Below are 23,105 nucleotides of genomic sequence, written 5' to 3'. Positions count from 1 at the left end.
CCCACTTCCTGGTTATGGGTTGATTGGCACTTAGCTGGGAAATACCAGCGGGGTCAAAATGTTGAACCCATTACCAGTTTGATAGCACTGGTCTTCTTCCCCAGTCTTCCTGCTACTATTTACTTTTCAGAGGCCTTAAGTAGTGGCTTTACACATTCTGTTTAGTGGGAAAGACATAACTGTATTCAGTGGAAAGACATGATGACTTCTACTTACTCCATATTATAAAATAAACTTGCAAATGAAGTGTGACATATGTACAGAAAGATCGCAAATCATGAAAGCATGCAGCTCAGTTGACTTTTCACAAAGTCACTCCGAACACTCTTATGTAACCAGTTACAGATCAAGATGTAGACCATTAGTAGCACCCAGAACCTCCCTGTGCCTCTTCCATCCTTCCCTCCAAGCTTCTTCCCAAAGACAACTGCCAGCAGGAACTCTAACAGCATATACTAATTTTCCCCAATGTTGAACTTTTATGAATGGCATCCTACAGTATGCATGTATTTTTTGTGTGAATGTGTGTGTGGCTTCCTTTACTCTTACTATGCTGTGTGTAGCAGTACTTACAAACTTTCATAGTAGTCTATCATATGAATATATGGCATTTTTTTCATTCTAATGTTCCTAGATATTTGGGTTGTTTCTAGTTTTGTTTCTATGAATAATGTGGCATTTGTTTCTTTAAGAACATTGTAATCACAATTAGTTATTATATAATACTTTGATTCACTTTCCTCCAGTAATTAATTTGTCCTGATTTGGGTCTGTAGGTCCTGCCTACAGGATGGAAGCAGAAAATGAAATAAGATTTACAAAATTCGTAAACATTAAAAAATAAAAATTAATTTACTAAGTTTGTAAATGAGTTTGAAGCATCTATTTTCATTAGGTTGGAACAGTTTTCACTGTTGGTTTGCACTGACTCTTACTGGAGTGATAAGTGTTTGAGCTGAAGCAATGTCTGCCAAAGGCATCCCAAAAAACATTAATCTTTTAAAATTTCCCTAGTGTTGAGCAATAGCTCTATTTTAAGGATCACTCTGACTATTTGGTCAAAATAAACCAAAAAATCTCATTTGTGTAATAGTAAATTTGGTAAATCAAAGTTTCCAGCCAATTGTGTGCTATCAATTTGCTCCAAATCTATGGCTAAAATAATCTAGCACATCAGCGTGTGAAACAGAGAAGACATCAGCAACACTAAATAACACACAAAAGTAGTTCAGTGTATAAGACTGATTAGAGTGGATATAGTGTTCTTGGGTTCAGTGTTCACTATTCTTCTGTTATAAATGTTTTCCTGTTCTCTAGTATATTGGGAGTGATGAAAAACAAACTAAAAAACAAAACCAAGCTTATCCTGCTTATGAAAATATAGTCACAGGTTCTAAAAAGAAAATAGAACGTTCACAGTCAAAATTCTATAGTTTGGAGTGATATAACAGCTGAGGTTGATTATGGTCAAACAGGAAATGAGGAAGACATAAAAACATTTTAACTCACATAACCCCTCTTTCAAAAGTGTCAAGCTGTTTCTGTCTGGAATTTGGAAGAGAAATTCTTTCAATCCAGTTAATTTATCCTGTGCCTCAAAGCTTAACAATTTACTTTTTTTGGAAATAATAATTTGGTGTGTGCAGTTTCCAACTTGTGAGCATGTATGACTGTTGTAACCCATTCCCATGATAAGGAATGCATCCTCTCTAGTTTCCGTAACTTGGAATATGGAGTAAAACAGTTTTCGTTCTGTTCCACTGAGTCGCTGGGGCTATCAAATCAACACAGAAGATTAAAGCAGGTAATCAAATGGCACAATGAAAAGATATAATTGTATTAAAAACAAACAGACAAACAGAATAAAAACAAAGACACTGAAATAGAGAACAAGTGGGCAGTGACCAGAGGGGAGAGGGAAGGGAATTTAAGGGGAAAAAGGGGGAGGGATTTTGAGGAACAAGTATGAAAGACGCAGGGATGAGGACTTGGGGGGGGAATGGGAGGGAGGTGGGGGAATGGGAGGGAGGTGGGGAGATGGGGCGGGGGGGGGGCTGGGATGGGAGAAATAGACAAAAAACTGTACTTGAAAAATAACTAAATAAAATTTAAAAATAAAAATAAAAAAATAAAACTGCCACCGAAAAAAAAAATAATCCTGGAAAAGAATCCCCATGGTTTTCTACTTTGTGATGACAGCCAATTTATGAGCTTTTATAGTTGAAAACCACAAATTTTTCCAGAGAGGAAATATAGTTGGTAAATGTTGACATTAATTAATTATATGGCCATGACCAGATTACATAATTGAATTGACCCCTAGGTTCCCTTGTGTTGTACCGGGTGGGCAAGAGTAGGTTTACAGTCGTGAGAACATGACATAGAGTTTATCCTTGTATTGTTATTTATTAACCGTCAAATCATCTATGCAATCAACTATAAACCTATCCTTGCCCACTCCTGTATTTTCAAATTAGAGAAGCATCAGCAGTATCCCCTAGTGTAAGTTGAGCACTTTCCCAGCGCTTTCACTCCCCCTTCTCAGCCCTATTTCAAACGTACTTCAGAGAATCTCCTCTGGGCAGCCTAGCAGCAGCTGCTGAGCATCTGCAGGGTCTGCCCCAGCCACCCCCTCTGGTGCGATGGCCTATGCCCACCTACCTTGGGTAGCAAGACTCATTCTCCCTTTCCTTCCCCGAACTGTTTCCTGCCCCTTTGACTTCCTACTAATTTGGGGAAGGAATCCAGGTCATTTTTCCTCTGTGGTAGAAATGTTTACCGACTATAGAGGCTGAAATGGCTTGGGAAAACATCTACCCTTTACTGCAGAGAAAATTAGAATAGATAAAAAATAGTGCTTTTGTAATTTTACAGTGACATATATACACATATATATAAGTATATTCATATATTTTTGTTTGTTTTTCAGTATTTGATACTTTTGACCAATTCTCATTCGTAAGCATTCTCCTCTCTGAGCTATTACCCACGGTGTCCCAGTTCTCCTCCTGTCCCCCCGCTGTGGGCATTCCCCACGTTGTCCCAGTTCTCCTCCTGTCCCCCCGCTGTGGGCATTCCCCACGTTGTCCCAGTTCTCCTCCTGTCCCCCCGCTGTGGGCATTCCCCACGGTGTCCCAGTTCTCCTCCTGTCCCCCCGCTGTGGGCATTCCCCACGGTGTCCCAGTTCTCCTCCTGTCCCCCCGCTGTGGGCATTCCCCACGTTGTCCCAGTTCTCCTCCTGTCCCCCCCCCCGCTGTGGGCATTCCCCAAGTTTCTGTGCTTGGCTTCTGCTCCCTGCTTTCCTCCCATTGGAGTTCATCCAGCTACAGAGGCCAAATCATCACCCCGTGACTCTCGTTCTGATCACTGTCACAGGTGGAGGACCACGATTCTCCTCCATAAGCACTTCTACCTCAGTAGCTGATGGCTACTCCAGACAACACATATTTAACTAAAAAGTTATCTTTTCATTAAACAGTTCCTCCTTGCAACTTCCTTTTCTGAGTGTGTGGCACCATTATTTCCCTAGGTCCCCAGCACCGAAACTTCATCCACCTTACCATTCATCAAAAATTTAACGACCCCCTCCTCATTGCAGGCTTCGTTTACACCAAGCATGTGGGACAAAAGAGTGAGCCGTTGGCAGCACTGCCCTGCTCTTCCACCTGTGTTCTGTGTGCTTGGGACTGAGTAGAAACATCATATTCTAGAAGACTGTGAACGCCACTTTATTTTTTTGTCAATTGACATCTTTACAGTACACCACAAAACACCACACTTCAGATTTCACAAGTGAAAATGGGAAAATTGCATTGACTTTTTATATTTTGTATATCCTGAGTGACTCTTGGATCCAGGCATTTTGTGAAAGGCAGTTTACTTAATATTTTCCAAAGACATGAATCCTAAAGGAGTAAACTAAATTTTCTTTTTCTTATTAATGTAATTTTCCTTTTCTTATTAATAGTCCCCTTGATCTTAAGCAATTTCCTTTTACAAAGTATAAATAACTGTGAGTCGAGACCTTCATTATAATATTTAAGATTTGTTTTTTTCGGTAAATTGAGCAAATGTTAGTTTTGCTTTTTAAAACATTATATTACCCAGTTTCACCAATCAATGTCATTGTATGTCCACATACTGCTCTAATTCAAAGTAAGATCTGATTTGATATTCTTTGCCTGGGGTGTATGTGTAGGGAATAAATAATATTATTTAAACACATAATGAACAGCTGCTAAGTAGTGACATACTTCAATTTATAGAAGAAATGAAAGAAATGCCTTATATGAATTTTATGTTAATGATACTTTACTGTGGTATAATTTACTTCTGATAAAATGCATTAAATTTGGACAAATGAATACATCCATAAAACTATCATCCAGATCAAGATAAAGCATATTTCCATCACCCTTGAGAATTCCCTTCTGCCCAGTCACCCCCATTTAGTGAGGCACACAGTTCTGATCTTTATTACCGTAGATCAGTGATTTTCAACCAGTGTACCACGGCCCACTGGTGGGCCAGGAAAATTTAAAACAGACACTACCTGACTATGTAGTCAGAGGCACTGACCTTTTTTCACTTAGATTGTTGAATAAAAAAATGACAATAGGCAACACAACAATAATCATCTGGTCTGAATGAATCAAAATGATACCTATTTTTGTCATAGGGCAAAAACCATATGTTTGGTGTGCTGCAGAATTTTCGTCATCAGTTTGTGGGTGCTAAGAGATGGAAAAGGCTGAACATCGCTGCTGTAGGCAGGTCAATGTTGCCTGTTTTCAGACACATGTAAAGGGAATATGCAGTACTTATTCTGGCTGTTTTTGGTTTTGCTTAATATTTTTCAGATTTATTTGTTTAGTTCTATATATCACTTTATTCTTTTTTATTGTGTAATAGTACACCCTTGTGTGAGCATAATACCAATATAATTTCTAGATTCTATACTTTATTAGATAGTTCCCCTCAAAACTAAATGTTATATAAATAAATTAAAAGTTCCTATCTCTAGGAAACAATTCAGCAAATTTTCATTTTTAAGCTTATAGATGATTATTTGTTAGAAAATTATTGCTTTGAATTTGTATAAATTATCTTCAGGTCTTTTTGTTTGTTTGTATATTACTACTAATAATAGCTAACATTCAGTTCAGTGAGTGATTACTCAGTACTATTCTACAGCACTGTAATATCATTAGAATGGTCACATGTACAGTCATTTGGGTTTGCTAAACTTGACCTTCCAAATTTTGGATATGTACATGATAGTTCAAATGGACTTTCTATATCAGGACAAAAATTAGCATGGTCTACCTGAACCAAAATAGCAGAATCAGGCACTATGGAGAAAATGTGATTGTTTTGCTTACTTTTGGTAGGTACCTTAGTTCTGTAGGTGGCAAGGAGCCTGGAAAAATATTACTTCTCTTACTCATTTGAGAATCTTTATAAATAATGGATTAGGAATCTGAATAAATCTTATGCGTAATGAGGTCTGACATTTATGAGGCCTGGTGTGCCAGGCACTGTGGTAAGTATTTTATGTATATTATCTCATTTAATTCTCCCAGTGACATTACATGGTGCCCATTACATGGGACCTTTTTAGATATTAAAGGTCACATAAATAGGAAGGGCTGGATCCTAGACTCAAACCCAGCTGTGCCTGACAATAAAAGTCAATCCTTTTAGCCCTGGCTGGTGTAGCTCAGTGGATTAAGCTCAGGCCTGCGAACCAGATGATCGAGGTTTGATTCCCAGTCAGGGCACATGCCTGGGTTGCGAGCCAGTGCCCTGCAGGGGACACACAAGAGGCAACCATACATTGATATTTCTCTCCCTCTCTCCTTCCCTTCCCCTCTAAAGAAAGATAAATAAAGTCTTTAAAAAAAGAATAAGAAAAACGTTTTAAAAAAGTCAATCCTTTTAATGGTGTTTTCTGGACCCTTCTGTAGTAGTATACTTAAGTAGTATATGAGGTCTGTCTGGAAAAAGTCAAGCCACTGTTAATATAACAAGAGCAGTTTGTGTGACATTGATGTAACGTGGCAGCCAAGGAGAGTGGACTGGAATGTGCATACTGGAATGATAACTTCACTGTACTACTCAGTGGGGACAGTAGATGTTGTTGAGTGAGCATGTGTACTGTGTAGTTGTCACATTCTAAATGACTGAACAAGTAGAGCAACGAATCTGCATCAGATTTTGTGTTCAGCTTGAACATTCTTCCATGGAAACTATTTGGATGATTCAGAGGCCACATCTGTGGGCAACTGGTGATTGGCAGTGTCATCACGGTAATGTGCCTGCTCATGCATCACGTCTTGTGCATAGTTTTTTGGCAAAACTTCAAATCTCCCAGGGGACTCAGCCTCCCTATAGCTCAGATTTGGTGCCCCAAGACTTCTGGCTTTTCCCAAAACTAAAATCACCTTTGAGAGGGAAAATGTTTCAGACCAATGATGAGATTCAGGAAAACATGACAAGGCAGCTGATGGTGACTGATATTGTGTGTGGTCCCAGGGTGCCTACTTTAAAAGGATCTGAGGCGTCATTGTTCTATGTACAATGTTTCTTGTATTTTGTATCTTCTTCAGTGAATGTCATTAGTTTTCATATTACATGGCTGGATACCTTTTGGATAGACCTCGTGTAGTTACTTTGTAGTATAGATAGATCCACTTGGTTTCTATTTCTGCAGGAGATGCATTGCTGTTCATTAAAATTTCTTTTGTCATTACGATTAGAAGACTAGGGTTCTATGTTTTATTTTATGCCCTAGGAACGAGCTCTTCTATATTAAAGTGTTCATTTCATGACACGCAATTTTGGTAAGAGGGAAGGTGGTGTTAGGGGTCAGATCTAGGCATATTTTATCATCTCTGGTTCTAGGAGAGTAGTGGAACTGAGCTTCTGGAAGACCAAATGTGGTATTGCCCACATTCTATTAAGAGCTTTTGGAACAAATTCCATGATGGCACTCATTTCTGTTGCCATTCTGTTGGTGTTGATGATAAAGTAGATCATCCATTTATGTGCTGACTTCACTTCATGAACCTGTCTGTTCAACTCAGCCGTCCATGTCCATGGGCACGTTCGGGACTTCGCCACCCAGCGGCAGTGCCAGCCCTGTAATGTGCATTTCAAGTATCCCATTCTCTGCCTGCCATTTCTTTTTATTCCAGCAGATTTGCTCAAAATCTTTGAGACTGCCTACTTATCTGTTTAGCACTAAGTTCCTTGTCTGTCTCAGGTTTCATGGTGTACTGTAATCATTCTCTTGAAAATGCCCTTAATCCCCTTGCTTTTCCTTTTTTCCCCCTCCATATTCACCTGGCAAAGTCCCAGCTCTAGTTGCCAGAGAAAATAACTCAATTGGGGTGACTTGTTTCACTTTAAGTTCAAGATAAAATTAAGACACAGTATTAATACTGCCCATCAATCCTACCTTTATTCTCTAAAAATGTTTGTCCTTCTACTTAATGAAATAACTTTTTTATACCTTTCTTCTCTCTTACACTTACTTCCACACCTGGTCTTTTCTTGGCCCTTCATTCCTCACAGCTGATGATGATGTCACTCCATCCCTCAATGAGAAAGTAAAAGCCATCAGAAGAAATCTCGTCGTCTCACCAACAGATGTATGAGCTTGTCAGCATCTGGTCCTCTCTCTCCTTTCTTCTCCTGTAGAGTGGCTGAAGTGTCCTTCTGACTTTCAAAGTCCTTGCCTCCCTGTTTTTCAGAATCCTCTCCTCTCCTTGCTGATTAAATTTCATGGACACTTTTCTCTCTTAACTCCATTGAGCTTGGAGGGTCTCTTGACACACAGGACTGCTTTCCTCTTCTCTTGCAACACCCTCTTCTTTCAGCTTTTTCACTCTTTGTCACTGGATGCCCCCTCTCAGTCTCCTTCATGAACTTCTTTGCTACCTTACATATTAAGGTGTCATTCCTGCCTAGAGATAATTACAAGTCATCGTTCAGGTTTAAAGCTTAAATGTTACTTCCTCAGAAGACTTTGCAGTAGTTTAGATCCTCAGGTTACATATTCTCTTTGCACATTGTACTTTTCTTTAATAGCATTCATCGCATATGAAAATAAGTGATCTTAGGTGTAATTATTTGTTTAATACCTTATTCTGCATTGTCCATCTATCAGGTGTCTTACATGCCTAGCACAGAGCTTGGCGGATAGCAGATGCTCCACAAATATCTGTAGAATGAATTAAAACGTAAGTGTCTGAAAGGGCTCAACCAGTGTTAGTTCTTTTTTCCTTCCCCTTTTTATTAGAGAAACATGGACATCCCGGGTTGTAACACCAGAAGAGACTATCTCCACAGGGGAAAGACAAGTTCATGGTGTGATGAAAATTGACATATGTTTAACATTGCATGAGGGCATGCTGTGGGCGCCTCTTATAGGCAGTCAGAAATACAGACCTGGATCTCAGCAAAGAAGTCATAGTTAAGGATATAGAGTTTTGAACATAATAAACTTATTTTTACCTCTGTTTTAAAACTTGTGGTCTGCTCCATTGTGTCTTAAAATGGAGGCAGAGAGGACAAGGGGGCTTCTATGGTCAAGTGCCAGGATATAAAACATACAGTGAGTATATTTGGTGTAAATTAAAATTATTTAAATTCTGAAAAGAGTAGAAAGAGTCAGTCTTAAGAGAATTACATTGGGAATTATAATGTAATTATAATTATAATGTAATTATAATTATAATGTAAATAGAATTGTATTTTCAGATACAATAATTCTTTTCAGAATTATTTAAATTCTGAAAAGAGTAGAAAGAGTCAGTCTTAAGAGAATTACATTGGGAATTATAACGTAAATAGAATTGTATTTTCTTCTCCCCCACTCTCTACTATTAGACAATAAATCCTGAGCAGAGATCTGAGGTCCTTTCCTTAAAAAGCAGAAAAATATTGATTCATGGATAGTAATATTGTGAAGTCCTGGTACACAAAAGGTTATAGGAGTTTTGAAGTCTCAGAAGGTTAATTATAGTCTTACAGCTCTGGGTGACACCCAAGAGAAATCAGCTACAAGCAAAGGTCAGGGTTAGTTTGAAAGTCATGTCACACTTCAGCTTGAATTCAGACAAGGTCACATTAAATAGTGAAGGTCCAGTGAGAATCAAGTTTTATTATTGTTCTGGGTACTTATAATTCTTGTAAAACCATATGACCCCTTAAAATAATATTATCTTTATGTGTTTCCAATAAATGAGCTGATTTTTATGAGCAGAAAACTAAATAAAGGATGTGGCCACTTTCCTCTCAGGCATCTCACCTGCAGTGCAGACCAAGGTCTGTGGAGCTCTGGGCATGTTAGTTTTGCAAACTCATATTTGTGCTGGGGTGATAAGCCCATTCTTATAGTAGGATGATAAACGGTTTTCAACTTCAGTAGCAGAGAAGCAGGAGATCACTTATTTCAGGGGAGCGTCCAAAAGGACGTGAGGGAGAGAGCTGCTGAAGACAGGTTCCTGGCCGTGGCCCGTGGGGGCCTGTGGGGTATAGAAGGGCAACACTGTCCCACAGTCTGAGTGTTCTAGTGAGTCCTAGACTCTGAGGTGAATGAGTTGCTGATATTAAAACCTTCCCCACATTTGAAGAACTCTTTGTCACTTCATATTTTGTTGCTGCCAGCTCCTTTCTCATATTTTCCCCTTAGATAAAAACAGGAAGGCAATTTCTTTACAAGCTTTTCTTCTCAACAGTGAAATGCAGGCAAACCAATAGATTTCATTTTGCCACCATAACATTGAAAAGCCAGAGAAAAAGACTATTACTAAAGTTATTGGTGAATTAAAGTAGAAATGATGGTAATACTGGTGGTCCAATAAAAAGCCCGGGAAATCAACTGTTGGTAGGGAAAGAAAAGAAGCTGCTACAATTGGATTTAGAGTTTGAGGTACAAAAAATATAATAAAAAATATATGCAGTGTATCCCTCTATGATTCTTGGCAATTTTCCAGTTCTTGGGCTGCTGGGAAATATCTACTCCCCAATATGAATGTGAGTAAACCTTAGAAGGATAGTCCTCTGGATCCATTGGTCTGGGGTACACTTTTCATGAACACGTTTGGGTTAGCTAGCACAAATAAGTGAAAGGAAGTTCTTCCATATTTGAACCTCATAGTCATAAAATTCCACTTCTCCTCATTACCCTGTTATTTCATTGAGCTACTGGTTACTTCAACTAGACAGATCTTTGCTTATAGCAAGAGCTATAGATTGGAGCCTGGGACAAGCTGTACTGTGTCACAGCATTGTCACTTCCGAGGCCAGCAGAAGTAAGTGCATTGAGGATGAACAAAATTTTGCCCCAAGAATATAATTGCTTAGCTCATTAGCTATTAGGAAATAGTCTAGCTGTGTATATGTAGTTGCATATATATAGTTATGTAAATACTTACTTAAAATCTTCCTAAGTCACTTTATGATCAAATTTTTGAAAAATCTCTGCTTGGGAAATTTTGTATAGCCCATTTGTTTATGCTTTATGCAAAGTTATATGATAATGAGATCATATTAGACTCAATCCAGTGATGGTATATTTTTGCCAAGAGTTTTTTATTAGAGCATGTGCAAATTCCTGAAGAATCACAAATGTATAGTAATTGATCTACACGCATTATTTTTGAGAAGTAGATACCTGTTTTTAAATGGCAGAAAAGCACAGGCCCTTTCCATAGATGTGTGAGGACTTATAAATCTTCAGAAATAGTCTTATCTCTAGAATATCTTCCTTTAAAAAATGTGTAATATTTCTGTACAAAATAAAACTGTACAGTAGAATTAGGTAACTTTCCATTTTCTTTTCAATAGGGACACAAATGTTTTGCTAAGAAAGTTATTATTGAAGGAATCTTCTTTAAAATAGCAGTCAGCTCTGATATTACCCATTATTTATTGGCTTGAAATACTTATTCTGCAGAGATTGTGTGTGAAAACATATCTGCAGGCCAGGGGAAATGCTCTGTGTAGCAATGAGGAGACTCTCACCTCCCCTGTGGGTGAGAACAGTTGCTGCTGTTCTGCTTTGCAGGGCAGCACCTGAGTCCAGAGGAGGCGCTTATTTCTAGAACTTCACAGTTGGTAGTAAGGGTGCTGTTCTCCTTGGGACTGCTGCTTTAAAGCTTGTTGTCTATAATTGATTTTGTTATAGTTAAATCAAGTTAAAATTGATTTTGATTTGAAAACATAGTATCACGTGGTCAACAAAAGTGTCTGCCTTTTATTGGTTTCTATGCTAATATAAAATATGTTTTAAACAAAATATTTTTGTTGGCTTTCTTTCTGTGATTGTGTTTTTTTCCTCTTTCTGTGTCAAAGTAGGAGAAATAGATACCATTTCATTTTTAATAAAGTTTTGTCAGGGACACTATTTTAAAGAAATCTTTACACAAACTACAATGTTTTCTAAGATAATTGTGTATTATTTCCTGTTATTATATTGACTTTAATGACTAACAACCTACTATGGTTATGTTGCAAATATGGCACATAATTTTTAGCTAAGTATTCTGTAAACAATATAGTAATCCACTTTCCAGGATGTTAAATGATTTGCCCTATATATAAAACATTTTGAGATAATTAGAACTTCTATGATATACACCTGTATTACATGTAAATGTGTTCTGGTCACTACTCACCAGTCATTTAAAAAACATGAAGTTTCTGATTTCAAAATATGCATATAGTAATTTACTTCACTAGACATAAAAATACCATTGAATAAAGTAGCAGTCATTCAGCCTATGAAGGGGCTCATGGCCTCTCTTCTCAGAAACTTCACTGAGGTCATCAGGTTGTAATAGTGCCTGCTTATCTCACTGCATTGCTTTTAGATCCAGGACTAATATTTGGAGGAAAACTGTGTAGTATGTAAAGTGTGTAAGATGCAGGTGGTATTCTGAGGGCTAAACCAGTCACCTGAACATAAGTAGAAAGTTGCCTGTGCCTAGGCATTGATTCTACCTCCATATGTACTTAAGCATCCTCTTTCAGGGTTCAGGGGTCACGCTCTCCTCATGGTGGTGAAGAGTATTTCCTGAGGATTTGGGTGGTTTGTTAGAAAGTAGGAACCTTTGAGCCTACTGATATTGAAAAAAGTCCATGTAGACAGAATAAATCTAAATGTAATTCTAGAGAAAGATCTACCACATAGAGTCAATAATAACCTTCTCAACACCAAATTAGACGTAATCAACCAAAAAGTGTGAATAAATAAATGAAAGCTAATATTTAAATTTTGTCTATATGTAAAATGTCCTATTTTTCAGAACGCTGTAAATGTAAGCCTATTAGAGCTACACAGAAGACCTATTTCCGAAACAATTACAACTATGGTAAGGACAACTTCATGGTTGAACTATAAAGTGCTGTGTTAAGAAACGTGTGTGTGTGTGTGTGTGTGTGTGTAAGTTAGTAGAGCAGTTCAAGAATAAGACTTAAAGATAAATAAACACCTGGCCTGGTGTGGCTCAGTGGATTGAGTGCCGGCCTGCAAACTTAAGGGTCACCTGTTTGATTCCCAGTCGGGGCACATGCCTGGATTGTGGGCCAGGTCCCCAATAGAGGATGCACAAGAGGCAACCACACATTGATGTTTCTCTTCCTCTCTTTCTCCCTCCCTTCCCTTATCTCTAAAAGTAAATGAATAAAATCTTAAAAAACAAAACAAATAAACAAGGGCAACTTTTAAGAACATACCTGTTCCAAATAATTAAAATGTCTGATATGCAGAAAATTCTTAACAAAACATTGATTTTGAAGCATATCAGGCCGTGGTGCTGGCTGTCATAGAACCGCGCGTAACTAAGCACACAGAGATACATTTAAAGCAGGTGGGAGGGCCCGCCCCTCCCCAGAGCCTGAGGCGGATGTGGGCGTGAGTGGTGCTTTCAGTTCAGCTTCACTCCGGTAAACGGGAGCAGCGTCTTGATGCCTAAGAGGAGGTTAATAGGGTTAAATTTGGTTTCCTCAATCACTGTCTCTTGGAAAAGATGGAGAGAGTTGGAAATATTAACACGTATAACAGTTGTTAATATTCAATTAAAGAATTGTTTTGTTATCTAGCTGAGCCTAGAAACGTGATTTTCTGATAAAATATTAATCGAAGAGCTATCGGTTCAAATGTTGCCAACAAACTTAACTGAAGGAGCCGAGGCCGGCTGTGTCTGTGCCAGGTGCTGTGCAAGCAGGTTCCCTACAGAATAGAAATTTTCACCGGCCCATGAGGTGGAGTCTTAGTCTTATTTTATTAGTGATTATTAAACCGAAGTGACCCTTTGATTGTTCAGAATGTACTTTTGGGTACTGATATGCTTCAGAGTCACAAATTTTAATGACCCATTATTTAGAAGGGTCAATTAATAGAGTTTTCCAGTTGATAAAATGAGGGACAAGTTAATATTTGCTATATTCCATCTGTGTTTTACTGTCACTTTTTCCTAGCATCTATGAGATTAATAAAGTTATGTTACTACCTCTGTAGAATACTGTTGATGGTGAGTCAATGAAAAAATATGGCAATTAAATAGATTTTTGAAGGGAACTTTATTATTAAAATAAAGGTTTTGCTGTTGAATTTGTGCACCCTGTTTTAGAGGCTCTAGGACATATACAGCAGATTTATTTCTACTTTTATATTTCTGGGAATTGGAAGGAGATAAATGAGTAAAACGCAGTAAGACTGATGTTTGATGTTTTTGAAAATACTGTGCATTAAAAGGTATAAAGTAGAAAATTCTCGAAGTAGGTACATGTCTTTTAAATAAATGCAAATAGTTTCCACATGTATATCCAACAAATTAATTTTTGTTTTGCTCACTACTCATTTTAAGAGGAATCTAGTTTCTCTTAGCCAATGGTAGACACACTTTTCAAGGTTGAAAGGTCAGATGCAAAACATCACAGGAAGAGGTAGTTCTCAGTTTTTAGGAGATCAAAAAATGATATACAAACTTTTAAGTGGAATTATACTAAAAAAGTCATAATAAAAATGTTGTATCAGGGAAATTTAGTTGAGTTTGTATTTATTTTACTTAATTTTTACTTTATCCAACTTAGTGCTGCAGTGGTTGGTGCTGTTATTTTTGTTAAAAGTCAAAATACTTATGGTTACAAGTCATGGAAAAAGGACAAAATGGGATATGGATCACAATTAATGGAAAGAAGAAAATTTCTTTCTCACAGCCAAACAATAATAACTAGGTTGCTTACACAAGGATTTTTACTTGTCCAGGGCTTACTTAGAGGTTCTTTGGCGAAGACAGGCACTGTAATGATTAAATAGAAGAAAAAAACTGAAAAAAAAATTAAATTCCAAAATATGTTGATTTTTATCTTTCTCAAATATCTTCATGTCTATTGTGAAAGTGAAGTGGTGGTGAGAGCAACTGATAATTCAGACAAAACCTCTACTTCCTTCAGAATTAATTCAGGCAAAATCTCTTGAGCTGTAACAAAATTACTTGAATAATAAAGTAAGTCTTGTGGAGAGATATTTATTTTGGAGTGGGTACATGTGCTAAAAATTTCTAATGAAAATAGTAGCCATACTGGGTAAATAAATCATTAGTCTGAGAACATTTGCACAGTTCACTAATCTCCGATAGTTGATGGATGCTATGAAACGCATTCACATAAACCAGGACACAAAGAAATGTCTGCTGGCTGGGGTGGTGAGTTTACTGTCTGATTCTCCCAAATGGCATTTCAAAAAGGGAAATCTTATCTTTTGATAAAAGACAGAATGGAGGGAACACTTATAGGAAGGGATTCCTTTGCTCTCCTATCAGACCAAGCAGGGACAGCTGGGCAGTTGTATTTTGTTTGCTCTAAGTTCTCATATTTGAGACACCGCATTTTCTGAAAATTAAAATACCTATGAAGCAAAAATGAGCTTTCATTGTAAAGTTTTTAGCATTAGTAATTTAGTTTCTATTGTAAGTGTGTTATGCTGGTAGAATATTATTAAGTTTCTGTATGGAGTTGGGGCATTGATGGGGCTTATTAGCTGGCTTTGCATTTTCCTGGATTAGTTTTTTCCATTCTTTTAGAGTCCAAAATGCCTAAAATATGTGGGAAGGGACTCAGGTGAAGGTGGTTTGCCGATACGTGCATAAGAGGCTTTCAAAAAGTGGATTCATTTGGGGATATCGTGTTTATCTCTGGATATCCATGGGTGCTACCTGGAACAACGAGGGTGCCCAAGAAAAAGCCAGTGATTTCTTACAAATTTACATTTTTTTTTACTTCATAGGCTTTTTCAAGCTCCCCCTTAAAAAAAAAGCTTACATACCAGAAATAGGAATCTAAGGAATTGGGCCCCTCCAAAGAAGAGAAATACAGAAAAGAAGCGGAACTGTACTTGCTAAATTATGCGTTAAAAACTTCAATTTTGTAACCGAATTGATTATTTTTAAGGCCATTTGTCTTTCTATAGAGAAGTGAAGCCAACACTTGTAAGATCACCTGGGTGTCGGTATGCCCATTGAGAGAGGCTGGGTGTGCAACTGACATGTCAGACTGGGTTCCATAGCACGTGAGGGGGAGGGAGGCTGGTGTCTGACTTCAAAGCAGATGGAAGAAACAAGGTCTAGTGGGGACCGTTTTTACTCAAAAAGAAAATGTAGAATACCCCCAGGAGAGCATAAAAGAAAATCTGTACTGAAACCAGGGAGAAAAGTGCTGATGTCTAAACAGTAAGCTAAAATGAGGAAGGTGAAAAGATTGCAAAACCAGTTTGGAAACAGTAAAACAGAATCTGTTTATAACACTGAAGAAACTGCCAACTCTTTAGACAATTTAGTCATAGACCCAATAAAACAAAGCAGAGTTAAGTACTAGATCTTTACATATAGGGAAATCAATAAAGTTTAAATTCCTGTTGGCAGCAGTGGGCATGGGAGACACACGTATGCACACATCCGAGATGACATTGTAGAGGACAATTGCATCAGATCCACCCAACCTTTGATTGTCTAAATGAATTTCTCTCAGTGGAATACATACACACATATGTTCACATGTAAACACATGTGTACCAAAAATGGAAGGGGATCGGGGCTGAGCGTTAAGGGGACAGTGTGTCACTCATTACCATCTCAGACAAAAATATCTGGCTGACTTTTCCTCTTCATTCTTGAACATCAAGTGGAGAAGAATTGATTAGCAAGAAGCCTACCTTCCTGTTCTGAGTGTGGCACCTATTTTGTATTGCATTACCATATCAGCTTTATTGTCTTTTATCCAGTCATTCGGGCTAAAATTAAGGAGGTAAAGACCAAGTGCCACGATGTGACTGCGGTTGTCGAGGTGAAGGAGATTCTAAAGTCCTCTCTCGTAAACATTCCGAGGGACACCGTTAACCTTTATACCAGCTCTGGCTGCCTGTGTCCTCCACTTAATGTTAATGAGGAGTATATCATCATGGGCTATGAAGATGAGGAACGCTCCAGGTAATTCACTCCTTAAGGGTTCAGAATAATTTCTATGCCTATCCTGTTCTATCGCACTTCTCCAAAGATCTTACTCTGTGGTTCTTACCTTGGGATCTGTCTACCTTCTAGTGACCCTCAATTGCATGTATTGGGTAGAAAGTGCACCTACATGTACAGCTTGTGGATGTGCATTTTTCTGAGGGAAGGGGTCTTAACTTCATTTGTTCTTAAAAGGATCTATGACTCCCCAGTAGTTAAGAAATAGTGTTCTAGAACACTATTAGTTAGTTATTCTATTGTAGAATAAACAGGTAAGTCTTCTTTGCAATGATTCTTTGTATTTTTTAGTAATATATTTTAATTTTTCAAAAATGCTTGCTTCTTAAAAAATGCAGATTACTGTTGGTGGAAGGTTCTATTGCTGAAAAATGGAAGGATCGACTTGGTAAAAAAGTTAAGGTAAGCCTTTATTTTGTGTTTAAAATGATATATAAAAGTAAAAGTAGAAAACCAGTTGTCATTTAAACAAAATAGTTGACCTCAACTACATGAGAAGTATTAAAACCTGAGATATATATATATATATGCATATATATATTTATATATATATGCATATATATATTTATATATATATGCATATATATATTTAAAATTCCAAGGACTGAGTTTGTTTTTAATATCAATTTCATTGAAGAAGTATTCTGTATGTGTATTAGAGATCTATCGTAGTTGCCTAACTTCTCGCAATGAGAATTCTAATTGTGGTTTTTAGGCCAGTCTTGGTAGGGTGACTCCACCTTATCCTTAGAGCTTCCAGCTGACTGCCGTTTTGAAGGCTATTGCTTCCAGCCTCGTGTTCACCTGGATGTCACAGGATGGGCGACCCATCTCCAGCATCACACCTACACTTTAGGGAGAAAGAAAGGAGAGAAAAAGGAGTTTCCAAGTGCCCCATCTAACAACTTTTACATATGACTTGGTCTCATGTCCATCTCGAGCTGCAAGAGAGGCTGGAAATATAGTTTTTAGCTGGGCATATTGCTTCCTTGAACAAATTGCAGTTCTGTGAGTCTCAGAAGAAAAGAAAAAAAAAAAACGAGTAGGAAACGACCAATACTGTCCCAATGTATTGGGACATGTATTGACTGACTGCACCAGTTCCTACGTACAAGGTGCAGTCATGGTCATCTGTGTACAAGCTCCTTAGAGCAGTGTTTTATTTTTAAGCCAATGACTCTCAGATTCTGGAAGTGATGCATTTTTTTAAAAAATCACTGTAAATTACCTTTATAATAGACGGCTCTATTTCTTCTTACTATGCTAAACAAATCAGTTTCAGAGAAAGGAATTGGGGAGAATATGCATAGAAGAGCTAAGACTCGAAAAGGGTGTGTGTGTCATTGAGGGGAGGGGGGAGGGGAGAGTGGAAGTTGTAACAGACATAATACATCCTCTTCCTTCTGTGAGTTCGAAGGGTTGGGGAGCATCCCCTGGGCTGTTTATCCTAAATGCAGAGGGTGTTACTTTGCAGGGAGAAACTGCCCTCCAGCAAGCTCTTCACCCCTCGTCCCCCAGGACACTTGTCAAAAGTGAGATGTATTTAAGGTTTAGGCTTGTGAGAGGTCTCTATTTGGATCTCTTTTCAATTCTTTTGGTGTTTATTAAAAAGTGGCACTTCTTCAGAATTTGGAATTTCTTACTGTCCTTTTAATTTGGTTTTCTGCTTGCTAATGCAGAACAGGAATGTGTCCTAAATTCCTGTACCAGTTGGAAGAGGTTTTAATGTCTCTGCTGCAAAGCATGTAACAAGGCTTCTCTTTTGGTACCAAAACAATTATTATCATTATCACCCAGAACACATGGCTTGTCTCTCCTCTTAGGAAGGAAAACATATTTTTTATTGCTTTCTGTAGGGGACTTACACAAAATTATTATTGTTGTCCAGTTATTTATATCCTTAGTTTAGACTTAAACATGCTAAAAGAAGAATTCGACCCGTAACTTAAACAGTTTTCAATTCATATGCGGATACTTAGGACTAAAGACCTTGGGGGGAAATCTTTTTTGATTAGAATTATTGAGATCTTTAGTTTTTCAGACAATTTGAGGATGGAAAATATAGTTTTATGGAGGACACTTTTTTTTAATGTATTGTCCTTTAAACTTTTTTTTTTGCTTTCAGTGGATGGATCAAGAATGAAATAAAGGCATTTTTATGGTTATGCCATGCAAATGGTTGTTTATTTAGGTCTATGTTATAGTGGGTTGTTCAAATTGAGGTACTTGGCTTGCCTTGGGGAGTTGAGAATAAGACTTTTTTGAATAGGAAAAACAATAAGATCTGTGGAGTAAAGCATGCTAAAATGAAGATACTTTTGGTAATTGAAAAATGATAATTTATTATGTACTAAGCACTTTATTCATTTCTCATCAGTTAATCTTCAGAACAGTGTTATAAGCAGCTTCTCTTACTGATTTCAATGTGTTGATGATGAAAACGATGTGTAGTACTGATGGAATTAGAATTTGAACTTGGGCAATCTGGTGTTAACTCCGTGCTGCTCAAAGCGCAGTCTTTGGACCAGCAATGTCACATCACCTGGGAGTCAGTTAGATCTGAGAGTCTTGGGCCCCATTCCAGTCCCGCTGAATGCGAGTCTGCAATGTAACAGGACCTACAGGTTATTTCTATAATTTATTTAATTATAGAAATAATTTATTGAATTTATTGAATTATATTCAATAAATATAATTTCTATATTTATTGAAATTCGAGAAGTACTGCTACGGTCTTTCTTCTGATTCACTGCTTATAATATCCATAATGTAACTCCCTATAATTCATTATATTACATAAAAACGTTATTGACACTGTTAATATGAAATATTAGTAAACTTGACTGTGGTAAGCAGACCTTGGTAATATCTGCTTTGTAAAACTTAGAAGGAGGGCAGAAACTGTCTGTTGTGTTCATTGACCTTGATAGGTATTACTTCGAAAACTGTTTTTAAGAGAGCCTATTTCAACCCCAAATTTTCTTTTTTTTTCATTGCTCAAATTACATAGATTTAGAAAGGCTGTGTTCTGGCCCTGTGTGGTATAGCTCATTGGATTGAACATGGGCTTGTGAACCAAAGGGTCACCAGTTAGATTCCCAGTCAGGGCACATGCTTGGGTTGCAGGCCAGGTCCCCAGTAGCAGGATCGAGAGAGGCAGCCACACAGTGATGTTTCTCTCCTTCTCTTTCTCCTTCCCTTCCCTCTCTCTAAAAATAAATAAATAAAATATGTTTTTAAAAAGTCTGTGGTATTACATGTTGTAAGAGAGAAAGATGAAAAATAGCTTTTCCTTCAAATTCTGCATGCTTTCTATTTGTTGGCCATCTGTGAAGTGCCAGACTTGTGTTTGTTATCCCAGGAAATACTCTCAGGTAATGACAGATATTTGTGTCACCATGGAAATTTTAAGTTTAAGGTTTGATATCAAAATATTATTGATATAGGTGGCCAGTTTTGTGCTTTTAAAAATCTGACAATTATGCTTCTATAGCAGCCATTTCATCAGTACCCTGGGATCCAGAGTTTATACTTTTGGAAAGTAATAGAATGAATGCCTTTGAGATCTGACTCGGCAGTCTCACTCAGTGGTTAGAATAATAGAAATGATGACCTTGGTGATAAGTGCATGTGACCACTTCCTGCTTTAAATTTCACAGCGCTGGGACATGAAGCTACGTCACCTCGGACTGAATAAAAGTGATTCTAGCCATAGTGATTCCACGCAGAGTCAGAAGTCTGGCAGGAACTCGAACTCCCGGCAGGCACGCAACTGAATCCTGAGATGCAGAAAGAACATTAGTGGACTTCCTATTAAGACTTGCATTGCTGGACTAGCAAAGGAAAATTGCACTATTGCACGTCATATTCTATTTTTTACCACAAAACTCACGTGGTAACTGATACTGTTTCTATTTTCTCTTTTGTGTTCTGCTTTTCTCTTTCCTCCCCCATCCCCTTTTTTTTGTGGTCTGGGTGCAGATCCTTAAATATGTTATATGTATTCTGTTTCACTAATCACGGGAAAACTGTTCTTTGCAATAATAATAAATTAAACATGTTGATACCAGGGCCTCTTTGCTGGAGTAAATGTTAATTGACTGCTGTGCATTCAGGTTGGGAATGAATATTGGATAACAAGAGAGAAAGCTAAATAAGCTGTACAATATACTCTGCTGATCTAATTACAGCCTCATTTTCACATGCCTTTTGGGCATTCTCCTCATGCTCGGAAAGTCCTACATGTTTATAAAGGTAGAATAGCAGTTTGAAATCAAATGCCACATAGGCAAAGCAATCAAGCACCAGGAAGCATTTATGAGCAAAAGACACACAAGATGAATGATTTGCAAGATTGGCAGGAAGCAAAATAAACAGTGTGAGGAGGAAGGGAAAGAACACTTTGCCTGATTGAGAAGCACAACTGAAACCAGTAGCCGTTGGGGTGTTAACAGCAGCATTTATCTTTTGGCAATATCTTTGATTTGTTTATGAATACATATATTAGTCAGCATTAGGGAAGTAAATCTCAACTAGACAGCTGCTATTATCCACATAGCTCTGTTTAATTTTAAATAAACCCATTGGCATGAGTCTTTTTTCTCTTTGTTTAAGAGTGATTTGCTGCATTGACCAAGAAAAGAAAGTGTGTATTGTACATACACCAGGGTGTTATTTTAAAAAGGTATGTAGCTCTAGAAAACCTGTAGTTTGCAGGACGGTAAAATGTGCATGGTTTGTGTGTGTGTGCCTGTATTTGTGTGTGTGTGCACTCACACTCAGCCCATGCACCGGCCTGTCCTTTATCATTTGGATTTGTGCTGTTTAATGCTCTAATCCATCTAATAGAAGGAATTAGGGTTGTTAGGAGAGAGGCTACTCTGACTTTTGAACCAAACACACTTTCTCATTGCCCCAGCGCGATCCCCGAGGACCATGGGGAACAAACGATGCTTTCCCCTCTTTCAGAGGGACTCCTTAGAGCCTGGGCCAATCACCAGAAAGTCTCATTCTCTTCCATTGTTATGTTCGATATTAGTAGAACCAAATTTCTAAGCAATGATATGCTGAAAATAAAACGCTTATCAAGCAAAATTGTGCTGTTTTCTTCTACAAGGACAATCATGCAATGAAATTTATTCCTGAGCATGTTTGCTAAAGTGGTAAATAATAATTCATCTAAATTCTACTTTGGAAGTAAGAGAATATCCTTGTCTTCTGAGTGACCCCAACCCCCAACAATTTCCTTAATCTTAGAAAAAAAAGTTCCCACATTTGCCTACGTGACGAGGACTACAGTGTTTTGTGCTGCCCTGCCTGCCGGTGCTTTCAGATAACCTGCCCTCTGCTCTCTGCCCCTTATCCTCAGATGGCTAAGGAAGGGGCATCTCTCTCCAGATGCTGTCATAGCCTTGAAAGGTGAGCTTGTAAAGGTATGAAGTGCCACATGGAAGTACTAACTGTACCCCAGGATCTCTCATCAGGAGATTTATGTCCGACTTGAGCTTCAGGGACCGAGGACTGGGAAATGGTGCTTCTGCATTGTCCTGTTTTTCTCATGCCTTTCAAATGTTAACTCCGGAAAGTAGGGCAAAAATTGGCTGGAGGAGATTGAAAGGAATTGGTTTCTCAGATCCACAAAATGTCATCAACTCTCTTCCAAAGCGTACTGTGGTGAATTTTATGTGATTAAATATTTTGATGTACAATGAAAACCACAGATGTTTCCAGCTCCAGTAGTTTCTTTCTGGGGGCGGCGAGGGGAAGGATATAATTTTTGCATAGACATTTGCCACAGTTTGTGCTTAATACATATATAATTAGCATATTTATAAGCAAAGAGGACCAGATCCTTAGATTTAGCATTGGGTTCTTTTTGTTTGTTTATTCTTTGCCACCTTCCATTTTAATGATATATATAAAGGCAATGCTTGATTTTGCTCATCTGCATGAGACTGTAGGTGATTCAATTATTTTAAAGCCTATAAGGTCCATAAATAAAGTTCACTTGATTTTACCATTTGATAGTTGCAGTATCTTTATTAATAAATTGTGTGCAGGATCTTTGGGGGGATGATATGATTTTTATCATGATGGTCACATTTCTAATCAGACTGCAGAGTCATTTCTACTCCATAATTGCTGTAATATAAATACGTCTCATTGGTGCCTCTCTATAGACTTTTCTGGCAGGTACCAACTTTCAAAGCCACTCCAATTTCAGTATATATGTATCCTTGTCAGTAACCTTGAGATCTATAGAGTTAAAATTTCTTTGTAAAATTGTGTTCACCTTCAGGATTTTAATCTTCCTAGCTAAACAGCAACACAATTTTTAGATGTGTGTCAAATAAACTAGTAAATTAAACTGGCAGCAGACTTGAATTCTCTTCACGAACACGCAAGTATTTTACTGTGTCATATAGACTGTAATCTGATTCGATGCCACGTGTTGCGGGGAGCGTGTGGGGGTGGGGTGGGGCAGATTCATGTCTTTCCACATCTGTTGTGTATTAAGAAGGCAAATACAAAAATTACAATCACTGTGAGTAAATAGTACTACTTATTGCC

General features: G+C 37.8%; 1 protein-coding gene across 1 annotated transcript in view; it reads left to right on the top strand.

Annotated features, from left to right (window-relative positions):
• FRZB (frizzled related protein) overlaps positions 1–20,606 on the top strand; it is a 32,704-nt gene extending 12,098 nt beyond the window's left edge. The window contains exons 3-6 of the mRNA XM_037131186.2: positions 12,315–12,380; positions 16,292–16,496; positions 16,874–16,937; positions 20,195–20,606. Coding sequence (XP_036987081.1) covers positions 12,315–12,380; positions 16,292–16,496; positions 16,874–16,937; positions 20,195–20,311 — 452 coding nt within the window. The 3' untranslated portion in view covers positions 20,312–20,606. The remainder of the gene's footprint in view (positions 1–12,314; positions 12,381–16,291; positions 16,497–16,873; positions 16,938–20,194) is intronic.
• Positions 20,607–23,105: the final 2,499 nt, after the last annotated feature.

Source organism: Artibeus jamaicensis, unplaced genomic scaffold (genome assembly GCF_021234435.1).
Source record: "Artibeus jamaicensis isolate MK-2021 breed Jamaican fruit bat unplaced genomic scaffold, CSHL_Jam_final contig_391, whole genome shotgun sequence".
Classification (NCBI taxonomy): domain Eukaryota; kingdom Metazoa; phylum Chordata; class Mammalia; order Chiroptera; family Phyllostomidae; genus Artibeus; species Artibeus jamaicensis.
This window is presented reverse-complemented; position numbering and strand designations above follow the sequence as displayed.